Raw genomic sequence first — 21,185 nt, 5'->3', positions numbered from 1 at the left:
TGACCATTATCACAGGAAGTTCTACTAGGTAACACTGTTCTAAAAAAAATAACTCAAAGGTATATTTTTCCTCTCAAGATTCAAAAGAAAAAGAATATTAATGAAAAGCTGAGTATCTAAATATCTAGCACTTGGGAAATGGTTATTTATGGCATATCCTTCTCAAATGTGTCTAATATAACTGAGGAACTAAATTTTAAATTTATGGTTTTCATAATATTTTCCGGCTCTATCTACCTCTCTTAAGCCCTTTTACTGTTTTCTGATTCTTCTTACAACTTGCTGGCACCTCCCTAAGTCTAGGTGTTACACCTCTTGCTGTCCTTTCTCTCCTACTTTGTAGAAAATCATTGCCTTTCCTTTTCAGAATTTGCTTCTGTCTCAGAGTCTGGCTTTCTTCCCTTTTTCCCAGTAGCACTCATCAATTCCTGCTCTCCAGTCATAGGCTTCTGGATCAAGTAAAATTTGGGATCTGGAGTCCAAATGACAATATAATCCTAACAATGCTACCCGTTAGGTTGGTTTCAAAGAACGTTTGAAATGGTTTGTTTCAAGTATGATTTTCATCATGGAGACTGGTTTTCAGTCAAATCCACTGTTGGAGTAGATGCTTTAGCTTTTTATTAAGCAGTCAACTTCCCTTAAGCAAAGCCTACTTACTACATAGAGAATGCTATTACTAAATTAGGAGACTTATTTCACTAGGGAGACCATGCACTGCTCCTATTGGCAGCCAGTTCTTTGAGCAGTTATCTGAAATGGAAATGGGGACATTGCAAGAAATAATTTTAGTAAATGAGACCACTTTTTTCCTAAGTGGAAAACAATGTTATTTGTTCTTCACTAGAAATCTGTTAACAAAGCAGAAGTGATATTTTTTCAGTTGAAATGGAAGTTCGATTCAGCAAAATAAGATTTTAACTTCATGGCTATAGCCTGGAAAAAGTACTTAAGGCAGGTGGTAAGATTCTAAACTTAAAAGGGGCAAGAGCAGTCGTGGTACTGGTCCTTCTACTCCTGTCCTATAAAGCTGGCTCACCTATCCTGTTGAGTGCAAAGGTCTGCCACCCTGAAGGCATTCAGTAATTGTTTATTGAGTGAGGTAATGATTTTGTCCAAGGATAGTTTGGTTAATAGTAGCATAAAACGTAAAGTTATTAGAGTAATTGTCAATTACTCATCTTTATAGGCTAATTGTAAAATTTTTCAACCAACTCCCCCCACAATGCTTCAACTTTTAAATTCATCAATCTTTCAGCTTTTTGAAGTACAAAGCAAATGAAAGTGTCAACCATTTCCTGATTAACTCTGAAACAGTCCTGCATTTCTGGAAACAGCAGAAGTTATTTTGAGTATTGAAATAATGATCTCAACTTTTCCAAGCACTTAGCTTCAGCTGTTTTGTTTGTGGGCAGGGCAGGAATGTCCAAAATTCACACATGGACTCATGGTGAATCTCTGCATAAACAAACATGGTATTTCAATATGGATTATTGTGTTAAAGAAAAGCTTTATATAATAAAAAATGCTGTACTGTATTTCCAACATTTTGAAATACAAAAAAAAAAAAAATCTCTTGTTAGAAGTATTCCATAGACCCTTTGAGTCTAAAATAGTTTTAAAAATGAGGACAAATTAAAATTAAACTCATTGGCCTGGTCTAATTTTAAATGACACGAAAAGCTTAGGACAGATAAGGAGGAACGTTGGTAGGTATGTTAAACTTAAGGATTTAAAACTACTAAAACTATCATATATATGCAAATTCTATAGCGAATTATTTTTAAAATTGGAAGACAAAGTGCAGGAAACACAATTAAGGAAGTTAAACTTGTACTTTCTTTGGGAGGGGATGAATGAATAGCAGAGGAGATAGGATTGTTAGGAAAACTGGGAGAAGTAAGGAAAAGGTCTAACAACCACACCATTTTCTTTCATTGGAAGATGCAACTAAAACTAATAGAAGTCAATTTTGATAAATAAAGAAGTTTTAAACAAGTAAGTTTTGATCATAAAATTTAATTATGGTTCAGAAAAAAATTGAGTTAATTACTTTCTCTGAAAAAATATATTGACTCTGTAGATTGCAGTTATGGGGGGAGATGGAGGCTGGTAAGTTCAATTACCTATTTTCTATTCTGAAAATAACAAAAAGTACTATTTCCAGTCTGATTATAGAGATGCATGTGCCCAAAATGGCTGAGAATAAATACCACAAGAAAGGCAAAAGCTGCAAAGCTAGGGCATGTTATAGACTCTAAGAGAAAGTCTCAGAAATACCCAATGTGGCGACAAAGAATATTTGGCTGCAATTTGGAGTTCTTTTCAGTCATCTTTATCTTTTGCTCCATGTTTAAGGATGCGTGTGAACTCAATGTAATTGAAATTTCCCTTTTTGTCAATAGGCGCTTCTCTGTACAGCTCATCCACTTCCTCATCTGTAAACCGATCTCCCATTGTTGTCAGCAGCTCTCTCAGGTAATCTTCCTGAATGGTGCCTAAAAAATAAAGAACTGGGGTTTAGAATATATACTACTCCGAGGATTAATTACAAGGAGTATCTATACTTGACTATGCATGCTCTATGCTAAGAACTATAAATATGCACACACATGAAATACGGGTCTCTACATGGTTAAGTCAGCCTCAGCAGTTGCCTAGAAAACGGGTAGTTGCCTAGTGGCATTAACCTGTTCTGCTCTATCAATCTTCCTCCACATCCATCTCCTGATCTCTTGATAATAGGGGCTAAACTTATGCCTAAATAAAAGCAATACAGTATGACTAAGGAATCTATGCCTCATAGTTCCTTAAAGTAGCATGAATGGTCATACTTATTCTATAAGTAAATAACACTAAAATCAATACCACATTATAAAATCAATAAAGTGCTTCTTTATTGGAAAGAATGCTGGAGTCTTGAGGTCCAGTTCTAACAAGCTATGTTATTTCAGGTATTTCACTTTACCTCTAACTTTGTTTTTTAATATGTAAAATGAGATTCTTAAATGTGTTTGTTTTTTTTTAAACAAATCTAATTTAGATTTCATAACAAATATGGCCAGGCCCAGAGTGTGCAAAAATGCTTTATAAATATTTGAGCATTAATTATGTCACAGTCACTGGGCTAAGAATTGGGGATAGGAGTGGTGAGCCGAAAGGTGTGTGTGTTCTACTCTGGAAGTGTGAAAGCAGGTTTCTCATAAAACCTAACTGCACATGAGAATCAGAATCATCCAGAGAGCTTTAAAAAAAAAAAGTCCTGATGTCACCCTTGATTTGTTATCTGGCATTGATATTTTTATTTTTTAAAATTGATTTTAGAAAGAGGAAGGGAGTGGGAGAGAGGGAGAAAGACACACACATCAATGTGAGAAACACTGATCAGTTGCCTCCCCCACACATACCTGGACCTGGGATCAAACCCGAAACCTGGGTATGTGCCCAGGCCGGGAAGTGAACCCGCCACCATTTTGTGTATGGGACAACACTCCAACCAAATGAGCCACTTGGCCAGGAATATATATTTTTTAAATCTTAGATTGAATTGGAAAAACAACAAGAACCATAGCTCTAGAGTTTCTTATGGGAAGTGACCTTATAATTTAAACTAATTTTATAGGAAATATATTATCCTTGGGTGAGGGTAAAAAAACAAGTACCAAAAATCTTAGATTTTCGGCTTGTAGAAATAAATCATCATCTATAGCCAAGTCATTCAACTATCACATGAACTAATCATTGACTATGTGCAATGGACTGTGGTAGGTGGTAGAAGGGCTTACAGAGATGGGAAAATAATGCCGTTGAAGACACACAGCCATTACCCTGGAAACAAAGAGAGACTGTGATGATTGGAAGTAAGTACACACAGTATGTATCAGAAGAGAGATAAATAAAATTATTTGGAAGTGGAAAGAAAGGAGAGATGCCCTAGCTGGTTTGGCTCAGTGGATAGAGCGTCGACCTGCGTACCAAAGGGTCCCAGGTTCGTTTCTGGTCAAGAACACATGCCCACGGTTGCGGGCTCGATCCCCAGTAAGGGGCGTGCAGGAGGCAGCCAATCAATGATTCTCCTTCATCATTGATATTTCTATCTCTCTCTCCCTCTCCCTTCCTCTCTGAAATCAATAAAAAATATATTTAAAACAAGAAAGAGACTTTAAATTTTCTGAGTAGGAAAAAACAGTATGAAAATATAGACTAGGCTCTATAAAGAATATGACAATTGAGGAGTTTGAAGAATGGATAAGACATTTTACTCTTTTATGGTTTTATTCCCCTCCATTAAAAAAAAACAACACCACCTGCTTACAATTTAAAAATTCAATCAATACACAAGTGTCTTTAGGAGAGAAAAAAGTAAGTCTCCTCTGCCTGCCTCTTCCCCAGTCCTCCCAGAAAAAAAAATGTTAAGAGTTTCAAGTTCAGGAGGAGGGAGAGGTGGTATGATGAGGGAGACATAGAGGCAGAAATGGTGGAGGTAAGTTAGGACACCAATGCATAGAGTAGCTTGGAAGGAGGTTAGAAAGACGATATAAAAGTCGAGAGTGGTATACTTGAATAGGGCAAAAGAGGCTATATTGTGGGGAGCCTGGAAAGCCAAACTGGGGACAGTATGCTTCCATTACCAAACTGTGCTTGGCTTACTTAAACTACTCCAAGTAATGCATAACCAGAGGCTGTGCCTTCCTTTTAAAAACTTGCCCCCTTATCTTTTCTCTTATATACACTTCTGTCAAAGGATCAGGCATTTCTGTAGTTATCTTTTTGGGTTTTTCTGAGAGTTAATTCTGGGCCAGGCAGTATGCTATTATCTCATTTCCTCATTTAATCCTCACAACAACCCTGTGAGGTAGGTAATATTATTGCCCATTTTACAAATAAGAAAACAGAGATTTAGATAATTAAGTAACTTGCCCCAACTCACAAAGTTATTATGCAGAAAAGGAATATGAAACCAGAGAGTTTCATACCTGATTTAAACAATCTCAGAACTGAGAGGTACCTGATAAACACAGGACTGTACTGGTGTCATGGCCTATAGCAATTTACACTTTACTCAAGATTGCACTGGTAAAAGTTATTCATTCAACACATATTTACTTCAAGCCTAACCCTTATGGAGTATAACTTTCCTAAAAACTTTCAAATACACCCATTAAATTTTGAATCAAATATTTAAATGCAGAGACAGTAAATTGAGTGATGCCATAGGAGAAGCCTATCTAAAACAAAACTGAACAAACAGGTATGGTATAAACCTGAGAGTACTGTGTCATCATATTTCAAGTTATTATATATTTTAGTTACCATAACTAAAAATTAAATCATGGTAATTACCAGTTGCTTCTTCATCAAAGCAAGCAAAAGCGTTTCTGATGACATCTTCTGGATCTGTGCCATTTAACTTCTCACCAAACATCGTGAGGAACATGGTGAAATTTATGGGACCCGGAGCCTCATTCATCATGGCATCTAGATACTCATCGGTTGGATTTTTTCCTAAATAAAAAAGAGGACCATAATTCTGATTACATCACAAAATATATCACCTATTCATCATAGTACACATTTTGACAAAAAAGACTATCATACAATTTGCTGTTTACATTCATGATAGCAAAACTATTAGGAAAATAGTCTTCTTAATGAATAGGGCCTATGTTAAGAGTGGAGATTAAATACTATTCCATTGTAATGTCAAAAGGAATGATAATGCTCTTATAATCAAGATCAGTCCTTGCAATACAAAAATAGCTGGCCCCTAGCCCAGTCATGAGATCTGGCCAGAAATATGCAGGTGGTCCAAGGACCACACTTTGGGAGACACTGCTCTAGACTTTGAATCTTATTTAGTAAACTATAACATCATTAGATTGGCTTCACAGAGCTTCAAGACTTAAGAAATAAAAATAAAAGACATTACAAAAATCCTATCTATAATAATAAAAGCGTAATATGCTAATTAGACCGGATGTCCTTCCCTCCGGACAAAGCCGAAGCGGACGAGGGCTGAGGCAGAGGCGGCAGAGGCCCCGGCCATGGCAGCGGTAGGGCCAAGGCCCTTGCACAAATTTCATGCATCGGGCCTCTAGTCTAGTATATTAATATTAAAACTGATCATTACCCAGGGAGGCAAGCATATCATGCAAATCTTCCTTGTCAATGAAACCATCTCTGTTCTGATCAATCATGTTGAAGGCCTCTTTAAACTCCTGAATCTGTGACTGGTCAAACATGGCGAACACATTGGATGTTGCGCGCTGGGGGCGCTTCTTGGTGGTCTTGGTCTTTGCCCTTTTGCTCGACATGGTGGTGGTTAGATCCTAATTAGGAAGGGAAATATAAGAAGACAAAGAACAACAAAAGGTGAAATGAACCTTCCTTATATGTTTAAGCTACTTAGAAATGTGTCTAAAAATTATTCAGCAGGATAGTATCACTTGGCAAAAATCTCTCAGTTAATTGATACCATTACTCATGGAACCAAATTACAAAGAGAACCAGAATCAAGCTTTGAGTTCACTCATCTTAGTAGTTGTGACATTTAATCAATAGTTGATCACTAACCTGAACTTCCAAACTATAACCAACATTAATTCAAAGCCTAGAGCATATCAACAAGATTGCATATCCCCATGTTGCTGTATAGCCTAATAAGAACTGATAACCAAACCTACTGGTTTAATAGCAATATAGAAACAAGAAACAAAAGAACGTAGGTACCCTGGGGAAGCAGTTCCAGTTCTATACTTCAGTGACTTGGAAGTATGGAGGAATACTAATTCATTTTCAATAGGTCTATCCTTCTACAGCCCTAGCCTATACTAGTTATTCCATTCTAAAGTGGACAGAAAGTAGGACGACAACTAACTGATGGAACACATCTTCATCTCTTAATCTTTATTGCCAAATATTTTCACTTCTAACTAGCATTTCTTACTGCACCCTTACTTCTGGAATCTTTGTCAAGAAAGTTATTTGTTGCCCTAGCCGATTTGGCTCAATGGATAGAGCGTCGGCCTGAGGACTGAAGGGTCCCGGGTTCGATTCCGATCAAGGGCATATGCCCAGGTTGCAGCCTCGATCCCCAGTTGGGGGCGTGCAGGAGGCAGCCAATCAATGATTCTCTCTCATCATTGATGTTTCTATCTCTCTCTCCCTTTCCCTTCCTTTCTGAAATCAAAATATAAAAATATATTTAAAAAAAGAAATTTGTTGAAAGGCTAACTGAACAGTATAGATAACTCTGAAGTTAATTAATCTATAATTAAGTTTTACTGATATTTCCACTCTACACAAATTAATTTCTTGCACAGAGTCAAGCTTGAAGTGACTAAGTTCTCTATACAAAAATCAGAGCACAGTAGTTTTTAAAACTAATTTAGTTTTTTTTTTTTTAAGTTTGGAAACTATCTTTGCTCTCTAATAATCTAAATTTATCCCTATAAATTTAAGTTAAAAGCAAGAAGACTATCTAATACCTAAAATGAAAAGGCTGAATCTTTAAAAAAAAACAACAAAAAACTATAACATTTTAGTTGGGAGTTAAAAATCCCATCGTCATCAGATAAAATTTTACCGTACCATCCTTCAGAGCTGAGGTGGTGATAGTAGTCTGCAAAACCTCTAATGAGCAAGACTAAGACACTGTATTGAGTTATATTGTTCCAAGCAGGTCTAAAATAGGCACCACTGATTTCATTCTCTGACCAGGATAACAATTTTAAAGCTTACGTTCTGAAAACAACATTTAGCTATGATGTAGCAAAACACTATGCCCTTGGTCTAAAAATAAGTCTGTGGGTTGCAAAGAATGAAGCACTACCTAGATCTCAGCACTGCAAAGTGACCTTAGAATACAATGCTTTGTGTGCATTTAAAGTTACTTCTTACATTCTTTCCTTGGTTATACCACATCTTCCAGACTAAATTCAATCATGGAAATAATTAGAAAAGCTCTGCCTTAGTGTCCCCTCCCCCAAGCTAAATATGTTCTCAGATTTTAGTAGGAAATTCCACAAAGAAGGAAATTCCACAAAGAAAAGTCACAAATTCTAGTCCATCCAATACAGCACCCTGTGGCGAAACACTGGAATGGGTTGTTGGTAAGATATACCTTACCTGACACTGAAATTATGATATATACTCTTTCCCAATTTCCAAGTTCCCTTTAATCACCCTTTAGGAGGCTTTCAGAATTTACCTAAACCATTCACGAAAGCATTATTTTCATGCTGTAACACCTTCTCTGGATAGTAAATTCCATTATTAACTACATAAAGCTGTAATTTTCCCCTCTATTCTAAATGTAGTTTTAAAAACTACAAGAAGTATGGAGTATATTATCCCGTCATCTCTTAAATGTTCTGAGGGACTTAGGGTAAGTGGTTGAAACCCGATGAGTGGCACTTATTTACCAGTGCAAATCTGTTTATTATTTTAGGCATGCCATGTCACTGCAAACCAAAGCACATGTTTAAAAATAGTCTGTTTTGTTTGACAACACTGTCTTCCTCTAATGATGCAGGAATGTCAATTATTATAAGACCAAAGAAACGGATGAGAATTATAAGTCAAATGGTTGACAACTGATTTTTGAATCTACAAAACCTCATATTGTATGGGGGGGCGGGGGCGGGGGGAGGGAGCAGCCTCTAGGTACTTTTTAAAAATACTTAATTTGGGTTATAAAGTAATATACATATGTTGAGTTCTGATGTATTTCCTATTAGTCTTTCTTTTAATCATGCATTCTTTAAGTTTGTAAATGAGTTATAGTTTTTTTAAAGTTATAAAATTTTGGGGGTCAGCACTTACTAAGAACTTTTCTTTAGCTCATTCAATATTTATCATCAACCTTTAATATAATCAGTTAATGGCAATAATGTGCATCAAATGTCACTAATGTTGAAAACTATATAAGAATTAAGAAATATAAAGCAAGTGCCCTATCTTTAAGGAGCCTAAAATTATGTTGGGGAGGCAACGATAAAGAAATAAAATGATTGGTTCAACTTATGAAATGAGTCACATAGTTTTCATTCCAGAAGTATGACTCTCAAGTTAAAACAATGTGTGACAATAATGAAAAATAACTCAAAGGTAGTACATGATTACAAAATACTGTGAGTTCAGAAAAGATCTGTGTTTCTAAAAGACTCAGAGAGGGGGATAAAAAGACCCTGAAAAACCCTGTTCCACTTAGAAGCTACAAGAGATTAAAATTAAGAGATGCAGACGTTAATCTTAATTCTACCAAACATTGGTAGTGTAACTTTGGGCAAGTTACTACCTTTTCAAGGAGGTTAGTCTGTTCTATTCATTTATCTCCCACCAGAATTCCTGGGCCTTTCAGGGATAGGGAGTTTAGCTTCACAGCTAGTTGTTCCAAAACAAGGAAAGTCAGTGTATTTTTTCCTACCAAACTAAAAGTATGGGGTGGAATAAACACCGGTGGAGAGGGAGCCAAATCAGGGACTGTGCTATGATCCCAAGGAGCAAATTACGTATGATATTGTCATTATATTCCTTGCTATGACTAAGTTTTCAGTCCATTTTTACTTTCCCCAAACAATTAAGACTGTAACTGTCTTAATGTAACAAGACCTCAGAAAATGCACAATTCTCAGAGAAATTTAGAAATCTGGGGTAAAATGAAAATATTTCATATAGCAATGTAAGTATTCTTTATTTAGGATGGGAAGATTACCACGTAGGCACCTGAGAATTCCCAATTATGAGGATCCTCACTCATCCTAGAGTCTATTTTTCAAGCATTTAATGGAAGATCTTTGGTGTGAAGGCATATGTGAAGTATGAAACTTAAAAACAGGGTGATTTGCAGATCACGCTTCTTTCTATGAAATACATCAAGATTTCAGATGCATGAGCAAGTCAATAAACAGTCAACAAAGGTCAAGGAGATTCAGTTTACAGATCTAAAGGAGCAAAATGTTTTAAATCAAGGGAGTGAGTGGAGTGTTGGTGACAAATGACTTTGTAGTTTTATTTATTTATTTATTTATTTTTGCTTGATTAAATATAAAATCATTTAGGGTTATGACAAAAGGAGAAATACATGTAAGGAAGATGTTAGCATAGATTAAATGGTATAAGTGAAAAATAGAAATCCTCTTTGATACCAACGGCAACCAGAAGGTTTTTCAGAATCTCTCCATACCATGGTTTCATTTATAAAATTAGATTAATCCATAGTAGTATTACATTAGGTTACTCTAGGTAGAATCCTAGAGTACATTTTTTAAAGTGGTAATAAATGTCAGATAACCTAAGACTTTTTCTATAGAATTACCATTCAAATTGACAGTATTGTGGGAGATATGATATATTCTTTAAGGAAAAACTCCCATCTTAGAAACACTTCCTAGTATTTGGTCAGCTTCCCAAATACAAATCAAATAATTTAACCAGTGCACCTTTTTTTCAAGCTAATTATATGTAACATTTTTTGGTGCCAACCAGTTTTTTTAAAGTACATTTTCAAGTTGGTGCTTCTGTTCTAACTAAACCAAGTTTTCAATTCCTGCGCAAACTTCCGGTTGACGGTAGGGTGAGTTTTTTTAAGACTGCCACACCCAAGAAGTTCTCAGCACTTGACAAAGGCAATTAGTTGTCGGGGTTGACTTGCCAGTAAAGCCTCACGTTTGAAAAGAAAACGTTTTTCTGGTTAACTTTTATCAAAAGCCTTCCAGGACATGAAAGAAATAATAGCAATTTTAAACACTTTCTTTACCTTTGGATATAAAAAGTTTTGCACTTGTTAAATTCTCAACTGAACACCTATTTCTGTTCCAAAGTTCTGTAAAGAACTAATATATGTGTCTTCGTATGCTCAAAAGTTAGTCCAAAAAGTGACTTAGTCCAAAGTCTCCACTCCTAACCCCGTGTGTGTGTGTGTGTGTGTGTGTATTACAGTTCTAATTACAGAAATGGATACTGAGCTGAGGAAGCTAATTTAAGTTAATTAATTCTTCCTACTAAACGTAGCTCCGCAGCTGCAACAACAGCTGCAGCAGTGGGGCGGGGCGAGGACACCGGGCTCGGGTTTTTACGCAAATTCTCTCGAATCGGGCAAGTTTACGTTAGAAACTAAACATAGTCCCGGAGTCAAGAGCCGGGAGGCTCGGGTTTCGCGGGCCGGGCTATCGCCCAAGTTCGCGGCGCCAGCGGGCTAAGCCACACTCCCCAAGCCCCAAGTTCGGCAAAGGAGTTCAGTTCGCGTTTGGGCCGCCTGGGCCGCGGCCTCCGATCCCGGAGCTGGCCCTTCGGCTTGAAGCCGCGTAACCGGCCAGCACACCTGCCCCAGGTGCGCCGCCGCCCTCCCAGCCGCCCGGCGGAGACGGGTCCGCGAGATGCGCCCCACGGGCCGGACCGCGAGCACCACTCACCGTGCACTGCCGCGAGAATCGAGCGCTTCCGTGACCCTCCTCGCTGCCCTCGCTGCCGCTATCACCACCCTTCTACACCCAGAGCCGCTAAAATACAGCACTTCCGGCCTCCCCTCAGCAAACCGGAAAGAAAGCCTAGTCTCCATTCTTTGCCAACAGGATGGGTCTGACTTAATGGAAAGGCGACGGGGGGCGCAATTGCCACTTTGCTAAAAGGGCGCAGTTTTGACTGAGTGCACAGGAAGGAATATAAAGCGGCGACTTAGAACAGAGTAATGTGTAGTGGCTCGTTGGGTATAACGTCTGAGTTTTTGTGTTTTTTGTGCTCACTCTTATAAATATTTCGTTTCCTCCCCCTTCCTGTGAGCAGATGGTTGGGTCTGTCCTTTGGGTTGGCCTCTCCACACCTACCAGGGTACGGCCAGGGGCGGGGCTTGTCAGTCCAAGTCCTTGTAAGGGAAATCGCCGAGAGGGCTGCGCGGCCCACGTGACTGGCCTTCGCCCCGCCCCCCAGCGCCCGGGTCGGCCTCCCGGTCGTGCGCCTGCGCGTAGGACTCACCTCAGGGACTGGAACTGCGCCTGTGGGTCCCACAGCTGCGCGCTCGCGTCCCCGGGTAGGTGGCCTTAGTGCGAGCGATTTGATCTCTGTGTACCGTGTTATTTTATGAAGAGTCCCACCCCATCCACGCGGGAGCCAATTTTGTGAAGTCCCAAGGGCCCTCAGCCAAGCGGCCACTACCTCGTTGGCCCAGACGGATTTCAGAAGGTCACAAGCGGCTGAAGACTTCCTTCTTCTTCAAAAACGTTTGCTATTATTTTTCCTATCAGAAGAGCCCCTCTGACAACTAGGAGAGCTGACTGGGTCCGACCTGGAAGACAGGCGACCAGCAACAAGAGCTTACTAAATCTTGCCCCAACCTCACTATGGTGCAGATTTGCGGCCTGTTGCAAATAGGAGTAAAAAGTCGGGGCTATTTTTTTTTTTTTCCTCTTAGCTCTCCTGGCCTAGGGACAGCTCTGAAAATGCATCTTGTTAGGGGGAAAGAGAAAGCGTTCCCCGATTCTATCTTTTTCCGTCCAAAGTCTGGTGTGGTGCGGGTCTCCTCAGCTCTCTGACCTCATCCAAGAACAAGGTGAATGGGATGCGGTAATCTCAGGTCAGCACTAAGATTCAGTGCCTAGCCTGGCTCCTGTGCTAGAACAGTTCCGAAGTGTGGAGTTGCCCCGTGGCCCTCTCCTTAAACGCTGCTCTCACTTGAATCACCATGCCGAAAAGAAAGGTAAAGGTGCCGAATAGTATCTTCTAAATATCGAGCTGCACTTTCAGGGACCTCAGGAGCATTTCATCTGTTAAACAATCAGACAGGGTGTCCCCCCAAAATGTATACACACTTTGAATGATTATTAATTCCAATGGGTTAAACCTGAAAAGAAAGAAATAACAATTGAGCCATCAGCTGTTAAAGTGTGTATACATTTTGGGGGAGACACCCTGTATATTTAACCCTTTGCACTCGCTTGCTTTTTTCTCGATTCCTTTATTCTAATGCTAACTGTGTCGAGTCACACTCGACATCCGAGTGCATTAAAGTTATCAGAGTTAAAGTCAATGAAAAATAAATGACTGCCCCAGTTCTATAGCATGACTGAAACAAAGATGATTAATTTCCTAAACTGCCTTGATAGTAAGAATCACTTGGAATACTAGTTAAAAATAGAAATTATTCAACCAGCTGAATGAGAATCTACTAGGGCAGGTCCAAGGAAGTCATCAATTTAACAGGGGTTCTACGTGACTCATCACAAAAGGTGGGAGCATAGAGTTAGATGGCTTAGGGTCTAAGGCCTGGGCAGTGACAACTCAGACTCCAAATGACTGGGTGGGAGACTACAGTTCTTGGCGTTTGGCTTGGGCAGCAGTGAAAGGACCCTACAGTTGAGCACCCTGCAGTGCACCCACAGCTCCACTGCGTGGAGGCCTGCCACCACAGAGAGCTCAAGCCTTCCGCAGCTGTCCTTGAGAAAGAAAACTTTAACCCATAATAATGAAATAGTTTCGTTTCCCCTTCAGCTCCAAGGGGAGCAGAAACTTTTTTTCCTTTTGCAGCGTCAGAATTGCCTTGTTCACCTTCCTTTTCCACTCAATGAACAGGTAAACAGTGACTGCATTGCCAACGCACTGTGGTGGGTGCTGTGGTTTATGGTTTTTGAAATAGAACATCATTGCTACCTCTTGGATGGAGAGAGAGGGGATAGGAAGGATCACAAAGGCACAGGGGCTGTCGGGGAATAATTGTGGAACAGGTCATTACAGTACAATTAGGTAAGGCCTATAGGAGGAGCACAGAGGAAAGAAACCTGTATAGAGACTTGTGGAAGGTGTCCCCTGGAGGACTTCTGAAGAACTGATTCTAGAAGTCAGTGGGGAAAGAGAGGAGCGATTCCAGGCAAAGGGAGTCGCATGTTTGATTGTATGAAGGTGATCAGGAGGCAAATATTTTTAAATACCCACAAATAAAATTAATACCTAAAACAAAAATTAAGGTTTAGGCTTACTTCAGCAAATTCTTTCATTTCCTCATCTGAAAAAGGGCATAGTATTAATACCCACTATATTCAACCATTGTGAGAATTGAGACAATCCATGTTATTTACTTAGTGAGAAATCTTCGATTGTATTAAGGCACTGAAATTTGGAGTTTGTAGAGTAGTTAGCCTACCCTGACTAATTAATATACCAGTGCTTTGTCTACTCTACTGGCAGAAACAGGTTGAATGGTCACACTTTACATTAGTGACCACAGACTTTAAGTGGGCCCTTGATGCTACCTTGATGCTCATAACATTTCTGTAGTTCTTTAATGCTCCTGCTCTCTTAGATGTCAGTTTTATAATTTCTTTTCTTACAACTCCAACACCTCTCGTTCTTGCTCTTGTTTCTAAGTCGCTGAGTAAAAAATGACTCCCACAAGCTCCCACCACATCTACCCACCAGCTAGCATCTGTCCCCATATGTTATCTTCACCCTCCTCTCTCTTTCTTCACTAGTCCTCCGTTTGCTCTCATGTCACTCCAATGATTCTGTCCTCTCCTGCATCATCGAGTTGTGTTTTTCTCTCTCTTTCTCTCTCCATCTCTTTCCCTCCAAGTATTCCCATCAACAAGTATACTGTAAGTGTCTCATATGTGGCAGGCAGAACCAGGATTCCTCAAAGATGCCCACATCCAAATCTCCAGAACCTGTGAATATGTTTGGTTATGTGGCAAAGAGAATTAAGGTTGCTAATGAGCTGATCTTAAAATAGGAAGATTATCCTGTGTTATCCCAGTGGACCTGATATAATTACAAGGGGCCTTAAAAGTAGAAGAAGAAGGCAGGATAAGACAAAGGGAGGTAGAAATGTGGAAGAATGGTCAGAGTGATGCAGTGTTGCTGACTTTTTTAAAGATGGAGGAAGGGGGACATGAGCAAAGAATGTGGGTGACCTCTAGAAGCTGGAAAAGGCAAGAACATGGATTTTCCCCAGAACCTCTAGAAAGGAATACAGTTTTGGTTTCACCCTTTTTCCCCCCAGTGAGACCCAGTTTGGACTTCTAACCTATCAAATTGTAAGATAATTAAGATGTGTTGTTTTAAGCCACTGAATTTATAGTAATTGGTTATCACAGCAATGGAAAACTAATATTGACAAAAACAGCAACCCTCTTCCTGATGCATGATCCTTCAGCTATTGTCCTATTTCTTTAAAAAAATATATATTTTTTATTGATTTCAGAGAGGAAGGGAGAGGGAGAGAGAGATAGAAACATCAATGATGAGAGAGAATCATTGATTGGCTGCCTCCTGCATGCCCCACACTGGGATCAAGTCCACAACCCGGGCATGTGCCCTGACCAGGAATTGAACCATGACCTTCTGGTTCATAGGTTGATGCTCAACCACTGAGCCACACTAGCTGGGCTTCTTTTTTTTTTTTTTTGGCCCCCTTAGTAAGACTCTCAAAAGAGGCACCTATACTCACTGGCTCTAATTCTCTTTTAACCCTTTATAATAAGGCTTTTTTCCCCCAACCACTCCACAAAACATGGGCTTATCAAGGACACCAATGACCTCCATGTCATTATGACCAATTATCATTCCTCAAACAGGTTAGATAAGGTATTCACTTCCTCACCTTTGAAGCACTTTCTTCTCTCTTTTCTAGGATGCTGCATTCTCCTGGTTTTTCTCCTTCCTTATGGCTACTCTTCAGTTTCCTTTGCCAGTTCTTCCTAATTTCCCTAGACCCTTGGAGTAGCTGAGGACTCAGAGCTTGGCTCTCCTTTCTGTCAACACTCCTTCCCTAGCTGATCTCATTCACTCTGAAGCTTTAAATACTACTTAAACAGTGAGTGCCCCCCTCCCCCCCCCCCGGGGCTGAAAGGACTGGGGGATCCAGCAGGGCGGAGGGGACTGGGCGCTGCCATCTTGTGGCTATGTTTGCCACCATCTGTGTGATGGTGTGATGGTCAATTTGCATATTCCCTCTTTATTAGATAGGATTCACTTAACATCTCCATGAGGAGATCTACTAGGCCTCTTATCCTTCATATTCTAAAACGGATCTCCTAATCTTACCTCTAAAACTTTGTCTTCCTACTAGCTTCTCTATGTAGGTTAATGGCAATTCCATACTTTAAGTTGCTCAGGCCAAAAACCTTTGACTCATCTTTGTCACTTCTTTTTCTTCCATGACCCTCATCTAACCTTTCTTTCTTAAAAAAATATTTTTTATTGATTTTGAAATAGGAATTTTAGGGGGATAGAGGTAGGTTTAGGAAATTTAAAAAAAAAAAAGAAAGACGTCCATGGAAAAAAACACAGGGCTACAGACTGGGAGAAGTTATATTTTCATAAGACAAGAAAGTTGGGGGAGGGAGCAGTTACATTTCCATAAGATAAGGAAACCTGGAGTAGCAATGAGGGAGGCGGGCTTCAGATGCCCCATGTGAGATTTGACCTTTGAGCTCAGGAGTTGCTATATGACCAAATCAAAGGGAATATTGACCAATCAAAGGGGTTATCAGGACACAGGAACTGCAGCCTTTATAAATCCAGGAAAAAAGGAACTCGGTGGGACTCTTTCCCGCTCCCCATGTGGGAGTCTGTACTTGTTCTTCAATAAATTTCCACCTTTGCTATACTGTTGTAGAAGACCAAAGAAACCCAAGCAATGCTTTAGAGAAATGGAGTTACACAGCTTTATTACGCCAGTGGTCTCAGAGGAGTCACCTCCAAAATCTGAGCAAACCAATATGGTGAAAGCCATATTTGGTTTATTTGTCCCCCAAATATGGATGGGGACTTTAGGACCTTTCGTGGACTTTGCAAAAAGCCCCTTGGGTTGGGATGGGGGTCTTGAGATCATATCTAAGGGCCTGGCCTGGTGCCAGCATTGATAACCCCTCTCTGGGGTTGTGTCTTATTCATGGTTTTATGGCCTAAAATGTGAGCATTTAGCTAACAGGTCTTGTAAGACCAGTTTGTGGAGAAAGGGGCAATGACTTAATTATAGGTTATCAAGAATGTACATTAGATTGCTGGCACAGATTCAGATTGCTAGCCCCCCAAATATAAGGGTTATATTGGAATTAGCCTTTTAGCCTTCTCAATACCATCTTCCATCCGTGAATTCATTCTTCGACTCTGAAGGACAAAGAATCCAGGGAACCATCCTGCCCAGGGGAACACCGCATGTTCCAGTTGAAAAATCCCATATCAATTTCAGAGAGGAAGAGAGAGGGAGAGAGAGAAGAGAGAGAGAGAAACATCAACGATGAGAGAGAATAATTGATCAGTTGCCTTCTGCATGCCCCACACTGGGGATCGAGCCCACAACCCAGGCATGTGCCCTGACCAGGAATTGAACAGAGAGGGATTGCTGGGTCATATGATAACTCTATTCTTAATTTTTTTGAGGAATTGCCAGACTGTTTTCCATAGTGGCCGTACCAGTCTACCTTTCCACCAGCAGTGAACAAGGTTTCCCTTTACTCCACAACCTCTTCAATACTTGTAATTACTTGTCTTGTTCATTACAGCCATTTTAACAGGTGTGAGGTGATATGCCTATTATTCTTATACTGGAGGCCCGGTGCACGGAATCGTGCACTCGAGGGGATGGGAGGGAGGGGTCTCCTCAGCCTGGCCTGTGCCCTCTAACAGTCTGGGAGTCCCGCGATGGATCGCCCCCACAGAGGGAGGCCCCACCTGCCGCAGCCCGCCAGTCAGTGGCCTGGGCCTCCCTCTTTGGGAACCCCCCGGTTGATCGATCGCCCCGCCGGCCGATGGCCTGGGCCTCCCTCTGCAGGACGATCATGGCACAATGGCCGGCCCCTCAACCAATTGCATCGCACCTGCATTGGCTGGCCTTGCACCAGTGGGTATCATAGCGTAGTTGTCCGGACGGTCGTTCTACTTTTTGGTCGTTCAGTTGATTTGCATATTATGCTTTTATTATTATAGATTGCTTTTTCTGATGGAGTCAGATAGGTCTCATAGAGCTCTTTAATTTTTTTTTGCTTAGGTCTCTCTCTTCTTTCATCTGTGTCATTTCTAGATTCCTATCTTTGATATCACTGATTTTTTCCTCCATCTGGTTGGCTGTGTTTCTTTTTTTTTCTTGTATTTTTTGTTTTGTTTTGGTTGGCTGTGTTTCTTATGCTCAGGGGTTCACTACTAATCTCTTTAGTTGAATGCTTCATTTCCAGGACTTCTGATTGGTTCTTTTTTAAAGTTTTGATCTCTTTGGCAAAGGTAGTAGAAAAACATAAGAGAGATTTAGGAAGTAGTTAAGTGAGGAAAGTAGCCCTGTGTTGAAACTCAACCAGATGAATGTTATCAAACTTCTGTATGGCCTGCTAGGTCCACAATAAAAATTCCTAAATGCATTAAATTGGCTGTTTGTGTTTTCTCACATCTTGTTGAATGTTTTCAGAATTGCAATCTTGAATTATCTGTTATTTATATCACATATTTCCATGTGTTTCAGTTTGCATATGTTCACTACAGCATTTTCTTTCTGAGCTACCTCGCTATCATGGTTATTCATGGTATGTGTTGGTCTCTTCTGTCTAGGCATCTGTGTATTATTGACCCTTCTCTAGCAGGTTTCTCTGAAGAAGTATTTCTACTATTTTCCAGTAGGTGGCGCTGAATCACAAAATTTTTACTTCTGTGAGCTACCTCAGCTAACTTCCCTGGCTGCCATTAGACAGTATAGCCTTGCTGCTTGCTGCTTGAAGGTGGGGTTTGTTTTGCCCGCACTGTAATGGTGACCCTGGACCTCTAAAGGGTACTCTACCTCCCACCCCCCATGCACCCGACCTGGGGATCAGTCACAGAGGGATTCTGCTGCAATAACTTTCCATTTACAGGTAATGCACTCCTCAACCCAAAACCAAGGGCGACAGAAGGCGAGTTTTGGGAGTCCAAGGGGTGGCAGGGCTCTGTGGTCCCGTATCTTTGTCTGAAACACCAATCGCCTGGCAGTGGATGCCGTGATAGAACCCCTGTGCTGTGTCCTTGCCCCAGACTATCAGCAGGATCAGCTGCTATTCACACCACTCCTGCTGGAGTGCCCACCAAGATTCCCTCTTGCTCAGGCTTTCTTGAGTGGAGTAGCCAGGTTTTTTGGTGTGGTTTTTAAATTTTTTTCTTATATTTTTATTGATTTCAGAGAGGAAGGGAGAGATAGAAACATCAATGATGGAGAGAATATTTGATCATTGCCTCCTGCACGTCCCCCCACTGGGCCTGCAACCTGGGCATGTGCGCTTGACCGGAATCGAACCTGGGACCCTTCACTCTGCAGGCTGATGTTCTAGCCACTGAGCCAAACTGGCTAGGGCTGTAGTAGCCAGTTTTATTATCTCTTTCTCAGAGGGCTGCCAGATAATATATTTGTACTACTGGGGATGTGGGTTAGCTTGGTATCCAGTTCCTCTTCCTCAGAGGTATTAAGAACATGGGCTGTATAGTCAACCACCATAGTGGGTAGGTCAGGACGGCCGGAGATCTCAAAGATGTGCTCAATGTAGGAGAGGTTGTCTTTGTTTGTCCAGCTTGTTGTGACTTTCCAGGAAGCTAAACCAGGCACTGCCTGTTGTGATCTCCTCAGGCTTCTCACTGGGGATGTCCTCCTGATTTGAGCTGTTCCAGATCATCAAGGGTGATGTTGTTGATCAGGTCCTGGAGGAGGGTCCTGTACTTGGCCTTGACACCTCCGAGCTGAGTACACAGGGTATAGGCACTCCGGGGTCCCTGGTTCCTGAGCAGTGCCTGGAGCCTCCTCCTTGGCTCCCACCACTCCAGAATTGTATCATTTTTAAATTGTTCTGATAGCACAGAGGATTAGCAGAAGGTAAGCCTAGGAGAAGAAGGAATCTGGATATCTGATAATAATGTCAATCACTGAAATAAGGAATATGGGAAGAAATAGTTTGGAATATGAGGTATGGTAATGGTAGGAAATGACAGTTTGAGGTAGTGGATTAGAAGACAGTATTGAGGCTCACCTAAAATGGCACAAAGAGATAAAAATATTAAAGAGCTGTCAAAAGTAATGGAGGATATATTGAGATAATCCATTGTATATATAATAGGAAATCCAGAACAAGATAAAAAAGGGAATGATGGAAAACAATTTTAAAAGAGATAATGACAGAGTTTTCTAGAATTGAAAGAATAAAAAGTCTTCATTCAGGTTGAACGTGCACTTTGAATATGAAGCAGGAAAAATAAAAGTAAATCTATACCAGGTCACTTCACAGTGAAACTTATGTACATGAAGGGTTAAAGGAAAATAGTAAAAACTTCCAGAAAGAAAGGACAGATTCCCTACAATAGAACAATAATTAGACCAACAGTATGCTTTCCTCCAGCAATAGTAATACATGCTGAAGGTGGTGCAGTAATATCTTTAAAGTGCTATGAAAAGCACCGCCCACTCATCACACAATGTGTGTGTGGAATTGATTCACAAAATCCTTACAACTCCCTCCAAAAAATTCTGGATGCTGGTCTTTCTAAATTCTCTCAGGTCTAGAGATTGATCTCTTTGCCTCTTATCATCCTGAGGTAGATTATTATTATGTTTAAAATATATTTTTATTGATTTAGAGAGGAAGGGAGAGGGAGAGAGAGATAGAAACATCAATGATGAGAGAGAATCACTGGCCAGCTGCCTCCTGCATGCGCCCCCCCTGGGGATCGAGCCCGCAACCCAGGCATGTGCCCTTGACTGGAATTGAACCCAGGACCCTTCAGTCTGCAGTCCGATGCTCTATCCACTGAGCCAAACCAGCTAGGGCAGATTGCTCTCTCTTTTTTTTTTTTTTTTTTAATATATTTTTATTGATTTTAGAGAGGAAGGGAGAGAGAGAAACATTGATGAGAATTATTGGTTGGCTGCCTTGCTGTAAGTTTTTATGAATTTTCTTGGTTTTTGTAGTTACATGAACATTAAAATTTATACTCAATGATATTATCACAGTTTCCCACTACTAATGGGATTATTGGTTTGTTCATTTGTTTGAAAGCCATTAGCATAAGATTTACCTCCAACAATATCTACTGTGATTTTTTTTTTTTTGGATTTTTTTTTTTAAATATTTTTATTGAGGTATTATATGTGTACATATTTTACTATTACCCCCCCCACCCCACACCCACACATGCCCTCCCCCCCCAGAGTTTTGCGTCCATTGTTTATGCTTATATGCATGCATACA

At 40.4% G+C, this 21,185-nt stretch overlaps 1 protein-coding gene and 1 pseudogene across 2 annotated transcripts; both read right to left on the bottom strand.

The window, feature by feature from the left end:
* Positions 1-2,003: 2,003 nt before the first annotated feature.
* On the bottom strand, positions 2,004-11,538 carry LOC103302989 (myosin regulatory light polypeptide 9). Of its 2 annotated transcripts, none has more exons than XM_054723793.1 (4): positions 11,415-11,538; positions 6,131-6,329; positions 5,344-5,505; positions 2,004-2,498 (listed from the first exon to the last, which is right to left on the bottom strand). In XM_054723793.1, exons 2-4 carry the CDS (start codon positions 6,312-6,314, stop codon positions 2,326-2,328), a joined length of 519 nt encoding a protein of 172 aa, XP_054579768.1. In that variant the 5' UTR covers positions 6,315-6,329; positions 11,415-11,538; the 3' UTR covers positions 2,004-2,325. The 2 variants fall into 2 exon arrangements, with proteins under 2 accessions (XP_054579768.1, XP_008158251.1); XM_008160029.3 differs by lacking the exon at positions 11,415-11,538 and adding an exon at positions 7,591-7,670.
* Positions 11,539-12,173: 635 nt separating this feature from the next.
* On the bottom strand, positions 12,174-20,043 carry LOC103304641 (astrocytic phosphoprotein PEA-15-like; annotated as a pseudogene).
* Between the last annotated feature and the right edge of the window lie 1,142 nt (positions 20,044-21,185).

Source organism: Eptesicus fuscus, chromosome 12 (genome assembly GCF_027574615.1).
Source record: "Eptesicus fuscus isolate TK198812 chromosome 12, DD_ASM_mEF_20220401, whole genome shotgun sequence".
NCBI classification, from domain to species: Eukaryota; Metazoa; Chordata; class Mammalia; order Chiroptera; family Vespertilionidae; genus Eptesicus; species Eptesicus fuscus.
This window is presented reverse-complemented; position numbering and strand designations above follow the sequence as displayed.

Coding starts and splice junctions, on each gene's coding strand:
- LOC103302989 (XM_008160029.3), bottom strand. Junction 5,506..6,130: donor TGATATGCTTGCCTCCCTGG/GTAATGATCAGT, acceptor TTTTTTATTTAG/GAAAAAATCCAACCGATGAG. Junction 2,499..5,343: donor CTTTGATGAAGAAGCAACTG/GTAATTACCATG, acceptor TTTATTTTTTAG/GCACCATTCAGGAAGATTAC.